This window comes from Pelodiscus sinensis, chromosome 3 (genome assembly GCF_049634645.1).
Source record: "Pelodiscus sinensis isolate JC-2024 chromosome 3, ASM4963464v1, whole genome shotgun sequence".
Taxonomy (NCBI): domain Eukaryota; kingdom Metazoa; phylum Chordata; order Testudines; family Trionychidae; genus Pelodiscus; species Pelodiscus sinensis.
Genome location: NC_134713.1, coordinates 166,677,181 through 166,702,479, shown reverse-complemented (window position 1 = coordinate 166,702,479; position 25,299 = coordinate 166,677,181). Strand labels below are relative to the sequence as shown.

General features: G+C 40.0%; 1 protein-coding gene across 2 annotated transcripts in view; it reads right to left on the bottom strand.

Moving 5' to 3' along the window:
- The window catches only part of LRPPRC (leucine rich pentatricopeptide repeat containing), a 163,366-nt gene that overhangs the window by 97,749 nt on the left and 40,318 nt on the right, over positions 1-25,299 (bottom strand). For both annotated transcript variants that reach the window (XM_075925421.1, XM_075925422.1), the window contains exons 14-23: positions 16,282-16,351; positions 11,040-11,067; positions 8,408-8,465; positions 7,162-7,268; positions 6,871-6,948; positions 6,487-6,540; positions 5,732-5,845; positions 4,385-4,515; positions 2,655-2,740; positions 870-1,077 (exon numbers count right to left, since the gene is read on the bottom strand). In XM_075925421.1, coding sequence (XP_075781536.1) covers positions 870-1,077; positions 2,655-2,740; positions 4,385-4,515; positions 5,732-5,845; positions 6,487-6,540; positions 6,871-6,948; positions 7,162-7,268; positions 8,408-8,465; positions 11,040-11,067; positions 16,282-16,351 — 934 coding nt within the window. The remainder of the gene's footprint in view (positions 1-869; positions 1,078-2,654; positions 2,741-4,384; positions 4,516-5,731; positions 5,846-6,486; positions 6,541-6,870; positions 6,949-7,161; positions 7,269-8,407; positions 8,466-11,039; positions 11,068-16,281; positions 16,352-25,299) is intronic.

Genomic DNA, 25,299 nt, shown 5'->3' with positions numbered 1-25,299 from the left:
GTCATTATGACAAATTTTTTAAATACACAAAATAAAATAATAATATTAAAAAGTACACATGAAGTTATAGAAAAAGTTCTTTCCTATATATTAGAGCAAACCCTGAGGTTTTTAGTGGTAGTTAATATAACAGCTACTGGATATTCTCATGTTAACAATCATATATTCTTGAAAGCTCAACCAATAAGATGATACTGTGAAAACATCAATAATGTTAAATAAACTACATATAAAATAAGGAAAAAGGACATATTTAATCTAAATTGGTGATCAATTAGGAGAGACAGAGAAGTTAGTTAAGCTGTTTAACAGTTGAGACAGAGTCCAAAATGGATAGAAGCAGGGGTCTGGAATTTGTATAGTGGGAGATCTGAGAGCCACTGAACCAAACAAACACTGTATATGATAAAAACCTATCTCAAGCCAGGGGGTGCCCACATGGCCTCGTGTCTCCTAGTTCTCAAAACTTGAAATAGATTCAACAGGAAAGACCTGTTCAAATGTGGAATTTTCATCAAATAACTGTGCCTCATATTAAGACGACTATGAAAGGGAATATGCCATGGAGCATATGAAAATTATTTCCTGCCACAACAAATGCATGGAGTTAATTGTTTTGTTGAATTATATTACAGGTAGAAATGGAAAAATAATGGGAAACATTTGGACTTGAGTACAAAGACCAAATGTTTTTCTATCTTTCAATTCAGCTGCACAGTGAATGAGAGTAATATCAGATTTCTTATCTTTCCATTTACTTTTTCACCCAATTACTTAGTTTGCAAGGAAACTTACCTTCAACCCACATAGGTGATATTTAGCTGCACAGTTACAATTAAATATACATAACTTTTGGATGGAGAACTTACTTTTCAAGGTGAACAGTAATCAGAGGAGAACAGAGGTTAGTAGAAGGCTTTACTAAGCCCAGCGTCAGAATGGACTCATGTAATCGATTCACTGTTTCAACTTCACCTTGCATGGCTGCAGCATTAAGGATGTGGAAAAAGGATGTGACTGTTGTATCTCTGATAGGAACATCCTTCTCTTTCATTTCCTTTAGAATGTTAATAGCATCTACAATGAAATAACACAAAAGACCCTTAGGTAATTTCATGTAGGGAAAACAAACTGCTATTAAAACAGCATTTCAAACCCAGCAGGAATGTAAATTCTGGTGTATAATGCCGATTTCAAGTTAATTACTACTTGCATTTCTAAACGAGACTACAATTATAAATCCACAATAGCATGGGTTTTATCATTCACTGCAACTTTGACTACAAATTATAGGTAGGAACTGTGTGCCCACTTTGCACCACATAACCCTGTGCAGTCTGCCCTATAGCTGCAAGATCCTACTAAATGGATGCTTTTATCGTTCAATGCTAACATCTGCTAAATCACACCATTGTTTCTTTAGCAGATGGCTTGTCACGAGGCCAGATAATAAAGATGTGTTTACACTGAATATACAGCCAGACTAATGGTCTGATACCGATAGGGCCTGTTTGCAGTGTCGATACTAATTAGCCAAGGAGAGCCAATGAAAGCTTTCTAACAGACTGCATGTTAAAACATTAGGTTCATTAAGCTTCATTAGAAAGGCAGAAACAAACATTTTGGAATATGGAATAAGTGCATTTTTATAATGTTCTTAATTATTGCACAGGCAAAATGTTTTGACCACTTTACATAAAAGCAGTAAAAGCAGCCTCATCTTTTAAAACAGCTTTACAGATCACAAGTGTACCACAGAAAATAATGCAGCCATGTTTTTTCAATGTAGAGGTGACCAGGATCAAATTTATCATCACTTGGCAGGGGGAAGGATTTTGAATATAATTCTAGCAAGTGATCAAGTGAAATTCCTATATCATCATCCAAGGAGGGGAAAAAAAGCTATAATTTTACATTAACAGAAATGGTAAGATTAAAAAACTGAAAGACTGAGTTATGTTGGCTAGACTTTATTGCTCTGCTTTAAGACAAATAGCAACATCCTTTAGATTATAAAAATTAACCTAAGAACTGCCTACATTGCTCTAAAGGATTCAGACTTCATGTCCAGTAGATGGCTACAAATTCAGTCTGTGTGTGTATTGCATGCAATATACTCATGAAAAACAAAAATTACTAATCAGCCTGTTACAGTATTTGAACTGCAAAGTAAATAAAATATAAATCAATATCAACACTAAAAGTAGTTTTAAAAAAATCTTCTTAACAAAAGTTACTGGATTTTTACTACAGTGTTTAGACCCTTACAAGAAGGTTATGTTTATAGGTTCCATGTTCAGCCTTCAGACCTTCTTAAGCAAAAACAAAGCCATTAGTCTAGGCACATACGCAATTTGTGCCATAAGTCATGATCTTCAAACTCAATCCAAACAGCAATGCTAATAAAAACTAGCTGCAGAAATGCAAAAAGCACTGAGCTGTGCAAATGTAAATGACAAGCTTGCCAATCCATTAAAACTAATGGCCTGTACTGTCCAAGCATCTCTGGTTGAATTCACATGCAAATTTGTATGCAAAATGTTCAAGCACTTTGCAGGACATGATATACCATTAATATCAACTCACATTTTTATTCTAGTGGCAAGATACCTTTATTATATAGCAGAAACTTATACTGAAAGCAAATGGTTTACCTTCTAGTCTGCCATGCTTTCCTAAGACTTTCACCAAGGCTAAATACTTGTTTGTGTCAAGAGCAACAGATGAATCCTTACGGTAGCTAAAAATTAGAACATATTAAAAACTGCATTAATAGAAGGTCAGGGTTTTTAAATTTATATGGAATGAAGGTTTAGTCTTAAAGACAAAGTAACAAAAGGTATGGAATTCATTACACAGATTAGGGATTTGAACATATTTTCATGTACACGGTTAACTGATGAGCCTGGGCTCATTGGTTAACCATTATGGTTACACACAGGCCCTCCCTATTCCTTTTTCCCATGCAGCTGCTGCTGTATTAGAGGCAGCAGCGCAATCAGCAAGGAGGCAAAAGGCAGCTTTTAAGCTGTGGGGCCACCTGCACCCTGTGCTGCTGCCCCGTGTGTAAACATGTCATAGTTTAAATTTTTAATGGTTACACATTTACAAAAATAAACACATTTTAACATCCCTGACACAAACATTAGAATAAAATATTAGAGAGAGAATCTGACAAAGTATGCCATTAAAGTAGATTTTTCCTCTTTAAAAAAAGGGTATTAGACAGCAAAGAACCTTTTCAGAGAGTTTAAAAAAAGGAGTGTTTTTAATCTACTTGACAGATAGTGCTTAAAGAGCAGGGAAAAATAAGACACACCTCTTCCATAATTAAGACAAATTTCTTCCTGAAAGCACCCTGAGTATTACAGTGTAAATAGTACTGAACATAAAGTCATCTACTTTTTGTAACCCCTCAATTTCTACTATACATGGCATTGTTTCTTTATTTGAATCATTTTCATTCTTTCCCAAGGCTACTGAAGAAGGAAGATGTCCATAATTATAAATGTGCACTTTTTATGGCATTGTTGACAGTTCCATATATTCATAGCATATCACTGAGCCTTGATCTACCTTTGAAGCACTACTATTAGACTCAGAATCATTACTTGATAAAATCTCATGATGAGGTATTTACAATTAAAAAAAAAAACAGCATGGAAAAAGGTACTACATATACACAAAGCAAGTTTCCCAATGCTAACCAGTGAGCCATTTTATGTCTCTCCCAACACTGACAGAGCTCCATCTGCATTACAGTGGAATTCAAGTCAGGTATCTGTCAGCAACGCAAGAGGGAGAATAAAAAGTATGCAAAAGTAATACATAACCATTATGATTCACTGTTAACATTAAAATAAATTTTAATTTGGGGGTGGGGGGGGGAGGAAGGGACAAAGAAAAAGAGGATGCTCTGTTAGACAATTTGCTCCCAGACAAACCATGCGTAACACATTTTAGCTGGGAGCTAATTTTCACAACCAAGATATAATCTCTAAAAATAGAGTTTTAAAAAGGAAATGTTTGCTGACAGGTCTTAAAATATAATGTCACTTACAAGTATTGCTATTCTGATGCAAGATAAATGCAGATATATTACCATTTTTTCAAAAACAAACCTGAATTTTAAGGCTAAAGGCTGTTGACAAAAACCATCACTATTTGCCTATATAAGATAATACATTACACACAGTTTCAAAAGTATGATAATGTAATTAGAGTTGCTTATTTTATCCAAAATTCTTGACCTTTCTTAAGAATTATACACGGGGAAAAGCTAATTAAAAATGTATGAAGGGGTTAATACTAAAACTACTTAATTCAACAAGATCTGTGTATCAGCATAAGTCTCTGTGACATGTTTTAGTGCCGGTGTACTTACACTTCTTCTTTCAGGTTCATTGCATCTTCTGCATTATCATGTCGACAGCACAAATTTATCAAGGCTGCATAGCCACCAACCACCATGTCCGGTTCGTATTTGGCTTTCACTTCAAGGGCTTTTTGCATATTCTAAAAAAAGAGGAACAGAACAAAAATGTGAACCATGGAAAAAGTCAATATGACATTAGGAATGCTAGGGTTCAGTATGTAGCTATATGAATAGATTTAGTATTTTAATACAAAAAAAATTATGTTTGTGAAACAAAGCTGGTATTGCTTCAACTGATTTTAAAAGTAAGTTATTATAGAAAATAAATTTTCCTATTCCCAAAATGATACTGTTCAACTTAGCTGAAAGGTGTATTTTAATCACAGTGTCTATAATGCTTTAATACAGACTGATTGTTGTTGTCATACAGAAATATAGATAGATATGTATGTACAATGCCATGATTTAATTTTATCAGGCACCAATATCGTAAAATATAAAATTAAAAAATAAAGCAAAAAACAAGTTCATAATCCAACTAACAATCAGGCTACTTCAGTATTTGCCATAATCTTTTAAGATATGTATTTTGCATTGCTATTTATGCAATTTAATGGGTGCCATATTAAAGCTTTTGATTTATCAGACTGTTCTTATAATCTCAGGTACAGCATTATAACAGACAATCATCTGAGTAACAGAATCTTCCCATAGGCCGGATTTACAGCAATACTGATTATGCTATAATCTTAAACACCGTTGTGGCTCTTTGTAAAACCATGGGTATATAACAAAATCATACTCAACAAGAAATTGGACAAAAGTCTGATGATATCCCACAAATTGCAGGCACACTAAAATGAATATGAGCTGTATACAGCTGGCCGCTTGCCGAATGAAGGCAAGAGCCTCTTTATCTCAGAAAAAGCTTTCCTCCAGCAGGAAAATGGAATTTCAATCCCTGCATTAACAACCCAGTAATATTTGACTTGCAAATGACTACTGCATGTATCAGTTGCTTGACAATCTAGATATAAGAGACCGGAGCCATGGCTTGAAAGGACATTTGGCATGTATGATAAACCTATCACAGCTGTTACTATCATTCACTTTGCAGATTATCGTAAACAAACTTCAGCAACCCCAAAACATGTCATTCAAAATGTAGCTGAAATTAGTTAACCCTTTTTATTTAATTGCTTTTTTGCATTTATGTTTGATTTATAAACATCAAACCTTGAAACCTCAAGCACTGCACTTGTCCTTGCTTAGCTACATCTTTACATAATACAGTCATGTACATTCTTTTTAAATATAGCTCAGCATTTGCAATTATCTCTGCATTGCTCAAGTTACCTCTTCTGCACAAAGAGCAACTATAAGCTGTTTAAGGACATTGCCAATAGGTTGCTTTTCAGCTTTTAGCTTTTCCAGTTCCTCCTCCAAAGACAACACTTCAAGTTCAGTGTTCTAAGAAAAGGTGATAAAAAGAAAAAGTTAAAAAATAAAAAAAATAAAGTATAGGCCATGTTGCCAAAGGAAGTTCATTCATAATTCAAAGGAAAATTTATAACAATTAAGAATACTGTAGCTTATTAAAGAGATGATGCTAGCTAAACACTTGTGACAAAAAACAGAAGGCATGGGAGTTTTGATGTCGTAAAAGCAGAGAGAAGAGGCCTGTTTCTCTCTCTGACCTAGCCACACTGGAGATTTAAAGAAGACTTGATGCCACACAACTACCACAACACTGGATTTATACTCCTGACATTCAAGAAATTCAGAGTGCCTAAGTTGATTAAACCTCAAACCACCACTGTAAACTGAATTTTAACAGGTAGGGAAATGGAGGAATGGAACCTAAGTGATTTACCAGGGTCAACCAGCAAGTCCAAGGGAGAACTTACACATTTTGACTCCAGTCTTGTGTATTATCCACTAAACTGTTCTTTCTTCCTCACGGCCACCAAACTCCTCCCAAAATGGGAATACTTTTAGTTGTAGACTACTCAAGTATATGCCTGAGAACTAATTAATGCTTTCATACATCATCAGAATTAAAATCGGATTACTATGCCACAAAGAAACAAACTATTAGTGAATTTACTTACTTTTGGAATGTCTGCTGCTGACAACTTTTCACTATCCACCACTAACATTATATCCTAAAATGTAATAAGACATAATAAATTAAAAGGACAAAATGAACTGAAGGTACTAAAACTACTGTGGCAAGTTAATTCTAATTACACTGTATAAATAGCTTTTTCCCTCGTGCTTATTAGATATACAAACAGGAAAAGACTGATTCTTGAAAATATTTTTATGAAATGTAGCTTTTCACAAGTATTCTAAAATAAGAGCAAAGAAGATTTAGGGAAAGAATGAAGTGTTTACAGAGTTAACCAAAATTATTTTGGCAAGAATATATACATAGAACACACACACCGCATATATATTTTAAAGAAACAAATAGTTGCTATATAACTACAGACCTTAATTAATTCAGGAACATGATAGGAGTCCAGCACGTTGCGAATGCCTCTGTAGATGTTTGGAGGGATTACTATATTCTGTTTCAAGAGGTGGGGGGGAAAATTATATGAGTTTTGAAACACAACCAAACTGAAATTTGTTGAATAGAAATTATCTCAGACATAATTTAAGTCTCCAGCTCTTGCATGTCATTGAGAAGTGGTCTGGTTGTACTTAAAAGCAGCAATTTCAAATCTAATAGATACATGTCAGGCAGGACAGGCATTATGTAGCAAAAAATGAAATGGTACCATCTTCTTCAGCTGATGGAAGTATTGTCTCAAATGCTCCTCCTTGGCCTGTACCTCTGAGTCACTCATGCTGTCAATCAAGTTATAAAGAAAATAGCCAACAGCTTCTGTGGAAAAAAACAAGAGAAAGCATTCCACTAAAATTACTGAGACTGTCATGTTATCAAGATTAATTTATAAGAAATCATTTTGGTGTGAGATGTCACCCTGATGAGAGGCTCTGAAATGGCAACAATGATCACTGAGGCATAGAGATTATGTGGTTTGGGAGCACATATCTAACTGGTGAGTGAAAGGAATATTAATTATTTTCAGACCCAGTGACAGCTTTTCAGTACAGAATCTTACTTCAATCTATTTTTTCCACCACTGTGTGACAGAAATGGTACTGCTCAAGGCCTTCCTCCCCTTCCCTATCCACTACCCCAAATAGTTGCCACAAATATTTTGTCATTGCTCAAAAGAAAATATAGCTTCCTAAAGCTTTACATATTTAATTCTGTATCTTTTACACATTTTTAATATTAAAATGCTTAGAGCCAGCTAGTGCAACATAAACAGAGTAAAGAATATTAAATCATCTTAACAAGTAGATCCAATAATCCTGTGAAGACCTGACTATTAGCCAATGAAAACTCAAGATTAACAAAGATGGCTTAGCTAACAGCACTAATTTTCTTATGCACTCAAGCGTAAAAATGTATACAGTCATATATGTATTCAAGCCTCATGAAGGAGATAAGACCTTTCTGAAAGGTTAGGTTTCCTGTACAAGACTTGCACTCAGAAAAATAGGAAATACATTGTAGATTTTTTGTTTTATTTATCTAGTTTAAATGAAAGCTGAGTTAGCTTGTTTCAAAATAGTTTATTTGGATGGATATGTGCCATTTTATTTGAGAAAATTAAGAGGTTATTAAAATGAATACTAGTGGGAAAAGATTCTATTTAAACATTTTTACTAAATGAGTAACTGACAATGATTTATTCTAAATCTCCATTTTATTTAAGATACTTATTTTTCTAAATATGAAATATATTTTAATTAAAAAAAATAATGAAAGATGTCACTGGATCTCAAAAAAATATGCTGTGATTATCAGGATAAAGATTTTGCCCATCATGTTTTCAAATTTCACTTTCAAAAAGAAGCAATCAGTGTTTACTGTTGTAATCCCTCAAGCCCATCATTACACAGAAGAACGGATTTGTGGATAAGTTACAATCATAGAAATTGAAACTCTACCAGACGGTCCTGGAGGCGTCTGGCAATAACGTCCATCCTTGTACAACAGTTCAGTTATCTGGTAAGACAAAATAATCGTACATTGCAGTCAAGAAAAGCAAGCTAGTACAAGTAGTATCTAAAATTGAATTCTCCAAATAATAAAGTACCTCTCTACTAAGTTATTACTCTATACCACACCATAGTAATTCAGTAGGAAAAAATAAAATACAAGGAAGTTTTTTGTAAATAACTGTTTTTGCCATAAAAATATATAATGCAAACTGAAATGTTTTCTGCAGTTTCACAATTAGACTATATTCTATTCCGTTTATGTATCATCCTATAAAGTAAATGATCATTGCTTATAGCAATCATTAACTAATATCACTCCGAGAATTGTTAAAATTATGTTCCAATTTGCTGAAAATCCTGACATTGGCCCATAGAGCTTTCAGTTTTCTTACAGTTTGAAAAAGTGAACCTGTGCAGAAAAAGAGATCTCTCGCACACTGTTAATTGGAGTATTTCTAAAATGTAAATGTTCCATATCAGTTGCAGCCTCAGTTGAAAACATTAACTTTTTAAAGACACACTGTACACACATAAAAAGCACCATCAGAAACATTTAGCTATTTTGCCTTAAAAACAAGTGTATAAAGACTAATCAGTCTGACATTCACCCAATTAGTTATATAAAACTGAACAAGGAGTATCTATATTTTATTTTAGGAAAGGAATTCTCCCTGCATTCCTTCTTTACCAAAACAGACAATTAAATGCTCACCCTAAATACAAAAAACCTTTTAAACATGTTTTTAAATACAGAGCTACAGCCATTACATAATGTCCTAATTTCATTCTCTCTCAAGGATATAAGTGTTTTATATTTGGCTTTTTCTTACCATGATGCTTGTATTGGTAAGAAAGATATTCATGTGGTTACCTAAATACTGAGGGAGCAAGGCTCTATTTCAAATAATAGGAAAAAGGAGAAAAAACATTCATCTTAACTTTCTATTAGAAAAGAACCAACAAAACCAGACACCTGTTGTGCTCTGTAACACTTACTTCATATTCAGTTCCACCAAGAAAACACAATGTGAACAGTTAAACTACAGCATTTTCACTCTTGTTTGCTTACTCATCCTTGGGAATGTATTAAAAAAGTAACAAGATCATACAGCCCTCTAGACTCCAGAAATCAAATTCCAAAATGAAATGACAGGAATGGATGAGAAGAAATAATCAAGAGCGACTATTACTTTTTAAAAACACTGAACATTATAAGAAGTCTCGTAAATTAAGATTCACTAGAAGTACAATCTTGTTCATTCTGACATTTTTCAATTTCAATACTTGACTTCTGAATTTCAATATAGCTTTTTTTCTAAAATTGGATGCCTGAAGAAAAATTCATCTACTTGTAAATCTAGCAAACAACTTCAGCTGACAAGAGAAACTGGGGCCTCTCCTTCCCAGTTGTAGGAAAGAACAGCAGCAGCTCAGGGTACAGTCTCATACTTATGACATCATTATTTGGTATCTCCAAACATTTTTCCAGGTTCCTCCAGCAATGGGAGGGAAGTGTGACATTCTTGATCTTTCAAACATAAAAAAACACGCAAAACAAACAAACGACAAAAAAAATCCAAAACAAAAACACTCCCAAAAGAGACAAAAAACCTTCCTTCTAAAAAAAGGAAAGACTTTCCTTCCACATCAGAAAGAGGAAATTAAGCACAAGAAGAATCTACTTTTGCTTCACAGTTCATGTTATATATTAACTGACTTAAACCCAAATAAATGACATTCTAAATTACAATCTACTGTGACCTCAGTTTTCCTCATAGGCTGATTGAAGAACAAAATTATTATGAAAACGTTCTGTGATCCATGCAATAATTCAGCATAGCATAGCAAAATAGGTACAGAATAGTACCTTTACAAATAAAACTAACCCCCAAAAGCAAAGTGCTGAACTCAAAATAGTGAAATAGTGAAAGCTTCTTGCTCATAGCTTTATTAATACATCTCAAATCCTGGTCTGTCTGACTTCACTCTCAGTACTCTGCAAGGGCCACCCCCAAATTAACACAATTGGTAATACATAACATGGACCAATTTCCATGACTGCCTTCACTTGGAATTTACTTGCTTTTATTTATTTACATCAGATCCTCCATGTTACTTCAAAATAGTAGTAACAGTGCAATTTTTTTCCCCCACTTTAAAATTTTGTTTTTCGAGTACTAGTAAACATTTGAAGAGAAAAGGAGTCACAGGAATTGGCTCCTGAACCAACAAAGTTGTGTTAGGTTTAATAACTGTTTAAACTATACAAAAAGTTTTTATACTTGTTATACAAAGAATTCATGGTAGTATCATGTGTAGTATTCATGGTAGTGGCACTAACATATCAGTTTTTTCCTCAATATGCCTACCATACAAACCTAATATTACTACTATGCATGACCAGATTAAGTAATTTCTCAAAGACAAATGTCATGATCAGAGATGTTACTGTCAGGGCTGCCAGCAGCTGAACTCAGATTGATTGAATTACATTATAAACTTGTAGCGTAGAGATTTTATTTTGGAATTCATTCCAAATTGCTCTACTTATAATTTCAGCTTTATGATCTTAGCTTACCTTGCTCCAAAGATCTACATTCTTGGACCTGAAGAGGGCAGCAGAGGATAAAAATTAACAGTAGTAAGATAATGTTTTAATTTAATAGCAATACTGTTTGCTTTTTAAAATATATGAATACACAATCTGTGTACAGTAAATATTAATCTTACACTGGATTATTTATCAAACTTTTAAAGTTTATATAAGACTATCTTCTCTCACAGATATGCATTTCACATAAATACTTGTTTCTGACATACATATTCATTTGTTTGTCTTGTTTAAAAATGACTCACTATACATACAGCTACCATTAGGATGACAGTGCGATTTATATTATTTTATCAGATAACTGTACTAATATTTGTACTTCAATATAGTCGGTGTTTCATTCACATCAATTTCAGGCAAATACAGAAGAAATAGGAGGTCATATTTCATGCAATTAGCATTTGGAATATATTACTGCAAAGTCCAGAGAGTCCCAACACTAAAATTAGATTATAAAAAGGAGTGATTTTTTTCTAAACAATTTTTGTAATTATACATGCAAAAAATGAAGTAATCAAAGATTACAAAAAAAGTTCTCACCTTTACCACATATTTCACAGTGTAATTGCATTATGGGCACTTCTCATTTTTGCCTTTGCAACATCAAGCCTACAGTTAGGATCCCCTGCAGACAGAGGCTGCTGGCGGCGCTGCCTCTGCCTGGCCTGCGATCAGTCTAGGCTATCACAGACAGAGGCTGCTTCGAAGCAGCGGCCCCTGTCTGCGGGGGAGCGGTGTCCCACCTGGGAAAGCTTGGGCCTGCTGTGGGCAAAGGCTGCTTTGCGGCGGTCTCCCCTCCCCTATGCCACACTGCTGCCTCTCAGAAGCAGCAACATGGGGGGAGGGGGGGAGGTCAGGTGGCACTGCGGAGACAGTGATGGGGGGGAAAACCAGCTTTTAAGCCAGCTCCCCCCTGCCCTCAATACAGCAAGTCAACTCTACTAACAGATAAGCCAACTCAACTACTCACTTACAGCCCTAGTTTGGCCAGGAGGCTGTCAAGTGCTGGTACTTCAGATGCCCTTCCCCCCTCCCCCCCCCACTGCCATGCTACTCCTGCCCTCAGCCTTGGAAATGACCTCTGGGAGCCTCCTGCTTGCTGTGTGGGGTGGCGGAGAGAGAAGAACAGGGTGCTAATGTCAGGGTGTTCCTCTCACCCCACTCTTCTATACCATTCTTCACAGTAAGCAGGGTGGGGCCCCATGGAAGGAGTGAGGCAGGGCAAGGATCAGAGGTAGATCCTGGATTGACTTAAATTCAATAAGTGATATTGTGCTTTAAAAGACTGGAGACCACTGATCTAGAAAGTAGAAGTCCAACCCCACATCAAAACGACCAATCAAAATAATAATAATGATAAGCTTAAACAGGAAAGATGTAATTTGTATTTTATGCTTTTTTACCTCCCATAAAAATATTATCAAACTCTCAGCTTAAACAGGAACATGGATAAAGTATTCAGAAAAAAATCAGGGTGTTCTTTTTTTAAAGCACATTGAACTTCTATTTCATTTAGACTGACAGTAGCACAAAACAAAATGCAGTGTCTGAGTTTCAGTGAGCTTTCCAGACTAACTGATCTAACATGTCACTTCATAGTGATGTCAACTAACTGATCTTATCAGATCACTTGACTCTTTTTTGTTTGTTTGTTTAAACAAACACCACACCACTACACACAGCAAAGATCCAATGTCCAGCTAATCATTTGGGGATTCTTCTACATGAAAACTATTGCAGCTTGAGGCAGAAAGGGATCAAGTTATATGAAGATTCTAGTCCAGGGGCAGTCAATTTTTAATGGAGGTCCACGCCAAGATTTTGGTAAATGGTTAAGGGCCACACAGGGTTGGTTCTGCTTTGGGCAGGGGGCTGGACTCGACCTCATGAGGTTTCCTCCAGCCTAGGGATTCTACAATTCTATGGAGGAGGTGCGGGGTCTGGAACAGCGGGTGGAGTGTAGAAGAGAGCTTGTGATAGAGGCCTGTGGTGCAGGAGGCAGTGTAGGGTCTGAGAAGAAGTCTGGATGAAGGAAGGGGTTGCAATCTGAGGCAGTGGTTTGGGGTACAGGAGAGGATTCTGGCCTGGGGAGGGGTGTAGGAAGGTGTGCAGGGTCTAGGAGAGAGTTTTGACCTGGAGGAGGTGGGGAGAAGAGGATACAGAGGGTTTGGGTGCTGGCCTGAGACAGGTAGCTGAGAGGAGATGGGGTGGAGTGTCATAGGCAGCCTGTGGCTGAGAGGTGCTTACCTAAGTGGCTCCCAGATAGCAGCTCTGCAGACTCCATTCCTGAGGGTTGTTTCACATGACTCTCCTCCAGCACAGCAAGGGAAAGGGGGCCAGAAACTGGCCAGTGGGAGCTTGGGGATTTTGTTAGGGGGTGAGGACAGCGCGCCAAGCTTTCTTCTCCCTACCCAGCTTGCAGAGCAATTAGCAGTCTACTGTTTAAAGTAGATGCTCCAGCTCTGCAGTAAGGGTGTGGAGAGGCAGGCATGAGTGAGAACTGGCGGCTTGGCAGGCCCAATCCGGCCCACTAGAACAGGGGTGGGCAAGAGGCAACTAGTCTTTAAAATCTACTTGTGTAAATATTCAAGGTGGATACTTATTTCCAAATTCTTGCAAGGCTTGACATCACTACAACGATGCCGGATTGGTGACCTGGAATTTCTTCATGTGGGAGTTTGCTAGATCCTCAGCTTCCACAGAAAAAATTCTAGCCATGACAGTTGCAAACAAAACATTGACACCTCACATCTTAATGGGTAGTGAACTCAATTGCCCAAAGATAATTTAACTGTCAACACTGATACTGTTTCATGCCTCAGAGAATTACTATGAAGAGCTAAACAGTCTGCTTCTGGCTCATTTTGGTCCTTAGATTGGCTGGTGTGTAGACGATATCATCCCCAACTGCTAATGTGACCTTTTGACTCAAACATCCAGTAGGGAGGTCAGAAATCAGTTATTTTAGTTATTGTATAGCTGCAACAACTCTTAGCAGTTACACAGTTACTAAAATGCTCCCCCCTCTGGGCAGAGCTGGTAGTCAGTGCACTCCCAGCGTCACTCCCAGAGAGCCCCCTGCCACCTCACCTCGCACAGTTGCAGCCAGGAGCCAGTTCACAAGGAAAGGCAGTTTAAAAAAATATGAACTCCCTGTGCAGACTGGCTCCCACTTGCCACCCTCATCTGCGGGGAGCTCAGCCCTCCCACGAACAGGGGCTACTGCCACCCACTGTTGCTGCCTCAGAGGCAGCAGCATGGCGTGGCAGGCGCCTCCCTTGAGTGCTCCGCATTTAAAACTCGGACTGGTAGGTTGGGACCAAGCAGGTCTGAGTTTTAAATGCAGATCACGCAGGTAGGGAGGGTGTTGTGGTTAACCCGAACCATTAACGGATAAACACATATTGGTTAAATGGTTAGCCGGCTAACTGCTAACATCCCTAATTCCCAGAAGGGGAAGAACAGATCCTAGGGGGCATCTGAACTCCTCGAAGGGGAGTAAATCAAATAGTTCTCCCTTTCTCACCCAATAAACCTAGGTCCTCTCCGAATAAGCAGGGGAGGGCAGGCTGTTCTCGCAGTACAGTTTACTTCCAGACTTTGGTGGCTCCTACTCCTCACATTGCTGGAAGCTGATCTGCACTCTCAGGCAGACATGACCACAGTAGTTACTCAGTTCATGTTTTCAAGCTTTTCTTCCAAATTGTGTTTTTTAAATGTAAAACCGAAATTCCAATACCTTCATGTTACTTTGTGAACAGAGGTCTAGAGCATGTACCTCTTATAAATAAACTAGGGAAATACAACATAGATGGGGCTACTATAAAGGTGGGTGCATAACTGGTTGGATAACCGTTCTCAGAGTGGTTATCAATGGCTCACAATCATGCTGGAAGGGCATAACAAATTGGGTTCTGGAGAGATCAGTGTTGGGGGTTAGTTCCATTCAATATCTTCATCAACAATTCAAATAATGGCAGAGAGGTTTAGGTTGGCCATTAGGAAAAACTTCCTAATCATCACGATAGTTAAACACTGGAATAAATTGCCTAGGAAGTTTTAGGAATCTCCATCACTGGAGATATTCAAAAGCAGGTTGGACAGACACCTGTCAGAGATAATCTAGACAGTGCTTGGTCCTGCTGTGAGGGCAGGGGGCTGGACTTGACTATCTCTAGAGGTACAGTTCTAGTATTCTATAAGCTAGCTTTCCTTGTCACTGTTTCGATCATTATTTCTTTAAGTGGTATGGTTTTGCTTAAACCTCTTACCACAGGCCTTAGTATAATTCCCCCCATCATTAGGTTTCCACATATTTGCCAAGAGTGGCATTCTAGGAAGAGAACTCTACTCCCATTCCCACCACCATCCTCAACTAGAACAGTGATGGTGCTTCACGTACCTGGCTCACATCAGTGCTTGTTAAGTCTTCATAATGTAAATTTTGACATTACAAATTTTGAAGTAGGATAGAAACCTATTTATCTAACTTTCTATTACCCAGCTATCCACATTAATTGAATAACCAGGACTACAGAGCCAAAAGCCAGTGATTTCTCCTGTGGCCACTAGATGGTGCTGTAGCACCACACTTTCCCATTCTCCAGATTTTTGATTATCTGATCTGGCCCCAGTCCCAATTAGATCAGATAAATGGGTTATGATTAAATTTATTAGGCCCATCACTTACGCAGCACTTTACAAACACAAATCAAGACAAATTCCTGACCTGAAATGCTTACAATTGGACAGACAATGGAGAACAAATAAGATAAAATATAAGCTTCAGAGAGGTAGCCGAGTTAGTCTGTAACTGGAAAAACTTAAACAACAACAAATAGTCTAGTGGGTACAACCCACTTCTTCCCATGAAAGCTCATGATACCATCTACATGTTTTGTTAGTCTTTAAGGTGCTGCTAGATTTTTTTTTTTAATAAAAGATAAGGTAATACATCATCAGTACATGAGATGGGAGTAAACTACTAGTTTATGTCATGAGAGATTGTATGATGAGACAGACAGTCACTGCATTTAAAGCAGAAAGGCAGGAGTGTTCTGGACTTTTTGACCTTTTAGTGGAAACCCCATTAAGTTTAAGTTTTAGACTTAACAACAACCGTGAAAAATAATATAAATCTGGGATGTGGGAAGGGAGATGAGATCAGTTACAAAGAAAAAAATAAAAAGTTTACTTTATGCAACCTTACCTTCTAAATCCTGAAATGAGACAGCCTTTAAAATGAAACAAATCCACAGAATGCATACTTGATGAAGACACTGTAAAGACAGATAGCCTTATAAAAAAGTTATCTAGTCAACTACAATAGGATCTAATGGAAGTGACAGTTTTTCCTTATCACGTAAACATTAATAATCGTTGTGAAGCACCATTAGAAAATATAGCAATTGCCAGATTTTTAATCCAAAAGCAAGATCTAGTCCCTAGAAGTGGAAAGTACTGGATACTGCTGTAGTAGGCAGATGCTGGATAATCAGTTCTGCACATTAGATCCCATCCTGCTGTCTAAAAGTAAGAGACTAGTCCAAGACCTTGTCTACACTACACAGTTTTATCAGCAAAAGTTAGGTTTCATTGACAAAACAGTGGAAGTGTACATACTACAATGTTACTTTGGCCAACAAAACTCTCCTGGAATGATGACAAAATAAAACCAACTTTTTGGGGCAAAGTCATATTGACAGTGTCAGTGTAGACACTGCTCTTGGTTATATTGCTGTAAATAGCCTCCAGGAAATATCCTGCAATGCCCACTCTGGTGAGTAGTTTGAATTCCACTATCCTACAACCACGTACACAGGCATCCACTCCTCCTCCTTCAAAGGCACAAGAATTTTTGAAATTCCACTTCCTATTAGCTCAGTGTGAGGAACTCACAATGTATCTTTCAAGCTGACGATGGCAGCTCCATGCATCAAATGCACTCCCCCTTAGAAACAATCCCACACTTCTACTGCCAAGAGCCTCATGGAGTCTTCAGAGAGGTTGGAGGTGGTGAACACTGAACCTAACCCCAAGGATGAAGTCTTGGATGAGATCGAGTTGAAAGACAATTCCAGGGTTGTCCAGTGACAAGGTGATCCAGGAATGCTTTTCTAGGAGCGGTCTAATGAGTCTCAGCAGTCAACCTCTGACGTGTATGATGCAGCAGAGAAAAGCGCTGTTAAGTGATACTTTGAGTTGATGCTGCTCAATTCTGTGGTAGAGCTGTCGTTTGCTCTGTATTTAGTAGAAGTGGGTGGAGGGACAGAAATGTACAAGACTAGCTGGCTACGTCTACACTGGCCCCTTTTCCGGAAGGGGCATGTAAATTTCAGCAGTCGTCGTAGGGAAATCCGCGGGGGATTTAAATATCCCCCACGGCATTTAAATAAAAATTTCCGCCGCTTTTTTCCGGCTTTTAAAAAAGCCGGAAAAGAGCATCTAGACTGGCCCCGATCCTCCGGAAAAAGTGCCCTTTTCCGGAGGGTCTTATTCCTACTTTAAAAAAGCCGGAAAAGAGCATCTAGACTGGCCCCGATCCTCCGGAAAAAGTGCCCTTTTCCGGAGGGTCTTATTCCTACTTTAAAAAAGCCGGAAAAGAGCGTCTAGACTGGCCCCGATCCTCCGGAAAAAGTGCCCTTTTCCGGAGGGTCTTATTCCTACTTTGAAGTAGGAATAAGACCCTCCGGAAAAGGGCACTTTTTCCGGAGGATCGGGGCCAGTCTAGACGCTCTTTTCCGGCTTTTTTAAAAGCCGGAAAAAAGCGGCGGACATTTTTATTTAAATGCCGTGGGGGATATTTAAATCCCCCGCGGATTTCCCTACGACGACTGCTGAAATTTACATGCCCCTTCCGGAAAAGGGGCCAGTGTAGACGTAGCCGCTGTGTTTGAATGTGCTCCACATTCCCCTATGCAGCAGAACAAAGATTCCATGGGAATCCTCCAGACATATCGCAAGGAAACTTTCCTGGAGGTACTCTTCAATCCTCTGCTGAAGGTTCCTCTCCTAGGATGCTTTGTTCTTTCCCATTGTAGGAAACTTTCCTGCTCTACCAGGAATCACTTGTGCAGGTATCAAAGCAGCACACAGGAGCAGCATTAGAACCCATAAGCATGCAGGAGAGGCACCTCTGGAGACACTGGCTTCAATGACCCCCCACATGTGGAAGATGGTGACAATGTACAATACTGTCCCAGTCACTTGTACTGATCCCCTTAAAAAAAAAACCACTATTCCTATGGCGTATCTTGAATTCCCAAAACCCCATGCAGGCCAAACTCAACATGTTCCGGGCATCTGCCAAGATGTATGTTTACAAAGGGAGTGAGAAAGTAATTCATGTTTTGAAAGAAGTTTATTTTACTATAATAATTCAATGCTATGCATGAATTAACAACCATGCTGGTGGGTGGGTGCGGGTGTATGCGTGCATTTGTGTTTTTCTCTACAGATGTGGCCTTCAGAAGAATCCCCTGCATACCAGCAAAGCACCTCAACCAGATAAGGAAGAGACCAAAGTGGAACAAGAAGAACATCTTCCCATCAAGCCTTTTTTGTGTGTTGTTCATTAGTATTTAATAATAACAAAATCTCTAAAAGATAACTAGTCTGTCTCCTATATGTTGGCAGTTACTACTGGCAACAATACATAGAGGCAGTTTAATCAATGGTTTACTACAAATCCGAGTCAGGAATCAACACAATTTTGTTGTGACAAGTTAAAACACGGCAGAAAGCGGTGTAGAAAAACATGTGAGTAGTGCTCATATCAAAAATGTTGCCTCAAAATCTCCATGATTCAAATAGCCCCTCACTGTACCCCACTAACAGCTGCTTACAATAGCTGGCTGGTACCTGGCTGCTCAAATTCAGAATCCAGGTGATCTGTTTTTATTGCACTCCTCCCCCCGGGAAACTTTTTACCTTTACCCTCCAAGTTTATTTAAAGTATAGCAGGCTGCTAAGACTATCAAGTGTTTCCTCATAAAGGCCTAAGTTCCATAAAAGCAGCACTGATGTACTTTTAATCTGTTAAAGGGCCATTTCACAGTGATTCTGCACCTGCTCAGTTTATTGTTACAGCACTCCTTGCTGCTGCCCAGATTTTCCCACATAAGGATTCAAGAGTCATGGGACTAAAGGGTATGCCAGTTCTCCTACGATCACTCTGGGCATTTCAACATGCCCCACTGGAATTTCTGGTCTGAAAACAAAAGGCATCTGGTGTAATTTTCTTTCTATGCCCACAGCAGGTCAGGCAACTCCAATTCCTATTCAGATTGGCAGCTGCTGATATACTGCATGACCATCAGCAATGTGTTCATAACAGTGACCTCAGCAGTAGAAAGCAGCACATGACAGAGGTGGCAGGTGCACAGTAAACAGAGGCTGTTGAAAAATGCCGTGAAATGGAGATGGAAATCCATGGAACGCTGAGATGGAAAGAACTGAATCATGGAATGTTCAGCTCAGCCCCAAGATGCTCTGCAATCAACTCTGCCTTTCCACAACTCCTAACTACAAAAGGCAGCGAGAAGCACAGTGGAATAACTACTCATAGTGCTCTACTCTCACTGTTGATGTTAAGAGTATTAAGAGTGGAAACGCTATGCTGAAAAAAGGAGCATAGTGTGTGCGCACACAAATGATGCAACTACCCCAGTTTTTGACTGTTGGCATAACCTGAGTTGACAAAATTCTATAGGTTTAAGACCCCATCCAAATGTTTTCTTCTTACGGCGATTATTTGTTAAGTCTGGATATTCTTCATATCCCGTCCTTTTGAATCTTGTTAAGTTTTCAGACTCATTGATAGCCTAGCATAACGAATTCCATGGTCTCATTACATCTTATGTGAAAAGGGTACTTCTGTTTGAATTTATCACCTTTTATTTGAATTTGCCATCTTTTCCAAGGAGTTTACTCTTCCACGCCAGTCAGACTTCAATTCAGTTACATCTCACTAATCCTAACAATTTACATGTTAGTTCTGTACATAATATAAGGAAGATATGGCCCAGACGTTATAGAAGTTAGCACACCCATGAAAAATGCAACGGGATTAAAAAACTGCTTGAATAATTCAGGATTGCGGCATTTATCAGAAAAGAGAATACAAATTTCAGGGGAAGCAGCTTGAAAGTCAGTACATTTTAAGCAAGTTAAAAACTATTTCAGGTCCTAAAGTAGACATAGTAAAATTTGATGCTTTTACAATCATGTAAGAAACTAGGGATGTAAACAGGTACCTGGTTAACCAGTTACCTGGTAAGCACACCAGATAACAGGTTAATTGGTTAACCAGTTAATCCTAAGGAACTCACTACAGCTGCCAGGATTCCCAGGGAATTCTTCCCAGGGGCTCAGAGTAGCGGGGAGATCCCCACCCCTAGCTCCTGGCCCCCACTACACTTCTCAGACTAGGGCTGTGTCCAGACTCGAGGGTTTTTTCGAAAAAAAGTAGCCTTTTTTCGAAAAAACTTCACCTGCGTCTAGACTACAGCCGTGTTCTTTTGAAATTAAATCGAAAGAACGCGGCTTTTCTTTCGACGGCGGAAAACCTCATTTCACGAGGAAGAACGCCTTTTTTCGAAAGTGCTCTTTTGAAAAAAGGCGTTCTTGAATGCAAACAGGGCTTTTTAGAAAGAGAGCATCCAGACTGCCTGGGTGTTCTCTTTCGAAAAAGCAGCTTGCTTTTTCGAAAGTACTGCTTGCAGTCCAGACGCTCTTTTTCGAAAGAGGCTTGAAGTCTAGACGTAGCCTAGGATAGGAGACCCTTGCAAATATGTGGAACCACTAGTAGCAATTAGCAAATTGCGAGGGTCTCCTGTATTTTCTTATTTTATAATTGTTTTCTCTTTCCACTGTTTCTGAGTAAATCATCAGCTACAAACAAAGGAAACCAAATAAGTATACAGGCAAAACAGTGAAACTAGGTTATCTGAACTGCCATCCAATCAACAGAATGTGATATAGAAAATAATTTTGCTTCAATAACATTCAGTTGTAGCCATCTTAAGTATTTCATTTATTAATATGGAGTGAAAATGTCAAAGAAAAATATGAAATTAAGTATCCTTTTTAAGATAATTTACAATTATAATTTATTCCTCCTAACCCCTTCTTTTCTGAGTCCTTAGCTGAGCACTCCTGCATTTCAATCTACTTTCCTGAATGCTGGCTCCCACTCCAACATAAGATCCCTGCAATACTGAACATCACTGATGCATTAGACTTCACATAAAGCAAGACCAGCTTTCCAATACATGCTGTTTTATATATAGTTATCTTATAACCTACTCAAAGGTTGCACAGTTATTATAATGAAATTAACTCCATACAAACGATTAATGCAATCATTGCTGTTCAGTGAGAATTAGGGTATCACCAATAGGAAGATTATACATAGGTAGATATGAAAATAGGAATGCTGACCTGGGCGCGCGCGCACACACACACACACACACACACACACACACACACAAAATCTGAAATGTTTGTTTATTTTTGAAGATAACCCATACAGCTGATTTGACCAAATCCTCAAGCAAACCATTTTTTCCAATGGCTTATTCAACTTCCTGCTCATGGAAAGACCAGCATAAAACACCTCGGTATGCTCAGCTGCTACTAACAATTGGCAACCTGGGGTTTCCTTAGCAACAAACAAATCTGAGAAAATCAAAAGCTGACAATGAAGTGGAATGGAATGGCACGATAAAAAGGAAAAAAAACAAAAACCTTCTCATCTACACTGCCTTATATACCCAGATTCCTCAACTGATGCTCCACAGTTTTCATCTTGTCAGTAACAGAAATCCATATATTATAGGGGATAAGAAGCAGAATCAATACACTTTGATTAACATTAATGCTTCACCTCCACAGACTGCACTGGTGAGACAAAGTTTTCTCCTATACAATTACATTAACAAATTTATATTGTTTACAGTCTGTGCCTTATTATTTTCTGACTGCTGGCATTAGTGAACATTGGCCTGCATGAATTTTGCAGAAGTACTTTACTTTTGTATGGAATGCTACTAGAAAGATGGTTGCTAATGTAGTTCATTATTTAGCCAGAGACTAATTAATTAAGACTACATCAAGAGAGACAATACAAAGCCACTGCTACTATACCAAAAGTTGATCACACTAGCCAAAGTTGGAAAAAGACATTTAGTTTTACTTCAAGTAACAGAGACCTTATTAAATGTTTCATTTCTAACAGACAGGGCTGGCTCTAGGTTTTTTGCCGCCCCAAACAAAAACATTTTTGGCCACTCCTCCCCCCCCGCCCCCTCCTTGGTCCGCTGTTGGACAGGCACTGAGGAGGTAAGTGCCCCTTTCACCTTGCAGCTCTGACTCCCACCATGCCCTCCGGCCAAACCCAGCCTACGTCCTGTCTCTCCTCCACACACATCCCCCCCCCCCCACTCACTGAACCCAATTTCCACCTTCTCCCCCCTCCCAGTCAAACTCGACCCCTCAGTGACCGGACCCAGTCTGCCTCCCTTCCTTTCCCCCACCTAATACACCCTGGGCCCTCTCTTGCCTCTCAGCCAAACCCAATCCCCACCCCTCCCAACCAGACCCTGTCTGCTCCCCTCTCCCATCTCCCCCCACTGACTGAACTCCATCTCCTTTCCCTCTCCCTGCCAAATCCTCATGTATCTTCCCCACAGCACGCGTGGAAACGTCAGAGCACCCTGGGGGAAGGGTGAAAGTGGCACGGGGTCCCCCTACTTCCCTTTCTCTGCATCTGTAAACACCGTTCCCCCCGGTGTGAAGCAGGGCACCACGGGCTCCCCGCCCCTGCAAGAGGAGAGAAAGGAGCCACGAGGCCAGGGCTCAGCTGCAGCCGCCGCGAGGGACTCTGCAGCCAGTGGCTCCCGGGGGTGCTGCAGAAGTGCTGAGGGGCCGCCCATCCCAACAGCTGGCAAAAATGAAACCAACACGCAGTCGCTCTTGTGCTGCTGCCACCCAAGTTCCCAGCAGCAGGCGTGCCCCGGCTCTGCCTCCCAGGCACAACCCTCAGTGGAGCAGGGCGGGGGTGAGGGTCTGGGGGAGCTGCTGCCTCACCCCTCAGCACAGTTCCCTGTGGCCACAGGCTTTGCATGCCCCACTGGACACGCTGTCTCAGTCCCCGCGCTTCTCCAGGGCAGTGGGAGCGCGTCCCGCCGCACATTGCTGGCTGTCCCAAGCGGAAAGCCCCGCGTGCCCCGTGTCCACAGAGCAGCAAACCTGCACCGGGTACTTTTCAGGAGCAGTCCTCCCCCCCCGCCAGCAATAGGCCGGGGCCCCCTAACCCCTGAGCTCTCTGCGGACGTGGGGGGTGGGAGGATCACTAGCAGACTCCCAAAGTGCTGCTGCTCTTGGGCTTCACAACTCAGCAGCCGCGTGTGCGCCGTGCGAGGTAAGGCAGAAGAGGGGCCGAGCCGGCTACGGGCCGAGTGGGTTGCAGGTGGTGGTGAGCCGGCGGGACATGGCGTTTGAGGGGAGAGAGCTAGAGTGGGAGAGGGCATGGGGGGGGGGGGGCGAGAGCCCGGGGCTGCTTCTGCAGTTAGAGGGGGAAATAGGGGTTCCCTTTGCGCCCAGCACTGAGGCACTGACTCGTCTTCCCAGGCAGACGTGTGGGTCAGCAAGAGCACACGCTCTCCCTGCAGGCCGCAGGCTCCACCTGGGCAGGACCGCTTCCAGTGGTGAGACTGGCCGAAATGCCGCCCCGGCAATGTGCCGACCCAAGCACCTGCTTGTTTTGCTGGTGCCTGGAGTCGGCCCTGCTAACAGAGGTACCACTGCTCCAGCCAGACACGACGACACTGTTGTTTGAAAGAACAGCTAAGTATTATATTTTGCATGGCATTATTGACTGCAGTAACAGGAACAAAACAATGGCAGATTCAGTGGGGAAGCAAGTGAATAGTTGAGTACTCAACTACTTGCTTCCCCCTTGCTGCTCCTGTATGACAGGCAACAGCAGGGGGTAGGGGGCAGGAGCCAGTGCTGGGGAGAGGCAGCTTAAAAGCTGGTTCCCACCAGCACCATTTCCCCAGTGCTGCCGGCTCTCCCTACCCCACTCTGCAGCTCCTAATAGAGGGAGGAGGCTGCTGCGAAACAGCTTCTGCTTGAGCCAGTCCAGGACCACTGCGTCTCTGCATTTTAAATGTAGTAAGAGCCAGGCAGCTCCTGGCTCTGTGCCAGCTAGCGCCAGCCCAGGACCTACCCCCGCTGCAGCTCTGCAGTTTAAATACAGTAGGAGCTGGGCTGCCTGCGCACAAATTGTATCGACTACGCAAATTAGTTGAATTACTCACCTCTTAATATCCTTAGAATTCAGACTGAATTTTACAGACTCAGTAATTTTCTAAGACAAGGATGGGGAACCATTTTGGGGTTGGAGGCCGCTGACTCTCAGAAAAAAAAAAAAAATCAGCCCAGGACTGCACACAAGACGCAATAAACAAACTAATCTTCATTGGCATGGCCCACAAATGAGATGGAGAAAGACACAACCCACATTCCCCTCGCACACCAGAGCCTAGGAAGACCCAGGCTAGTAGATTTTGTGTGCGTCAGCCCCGCGGGGGGACGGTGGGGAGGCTAGAGAGCCAGTGTGGGCTCCCAAGTCCTCGGAGCTGGATCCAGGCAAGCCAGAGGCCACATCTGGTTCCTAAGCCTTAGGTTCCCCACCCCTGGTTTAAGAGATAAGTACGTATATTAAAATAGTACCATAAACAACAGATTAGCAATGCTGCAATTATATAAGTATTATGCATTAAATACAATTAGATAAAATTGTCAAATTTTAATTTTACAAAGGTACTGGCTGAAAACCTAATACTAAAATTAGATTTAAAACCTGAAAGTTTTAAAACCTTTAACTTTTACTTTTTCACTATTTATGGGTTTTTTTACATAAGGCAATGAAAATGAACTATTATATTCCACTTTTACTTCTCCAAAGTTTCTAGTCTATTTTACTTTCAAGTTTTCATATAGCTGCACAATGCTGCAGGATATAGGCAAACTGCAGAAGGATGCTTGCTTTAAAATTTGCCATTTGAATTAAAAATATATCAGAATTTTTTCTTACCTTGTTTTATAAATCTCTAAATTGGGGCCAAATATGTCCTCCTAATAGTGACTCTTATAAGTGATGTACTAAACCTTAGTTTTATTTAATCTATGTTTTTGAATGAAATATTCAAATACCGTATTT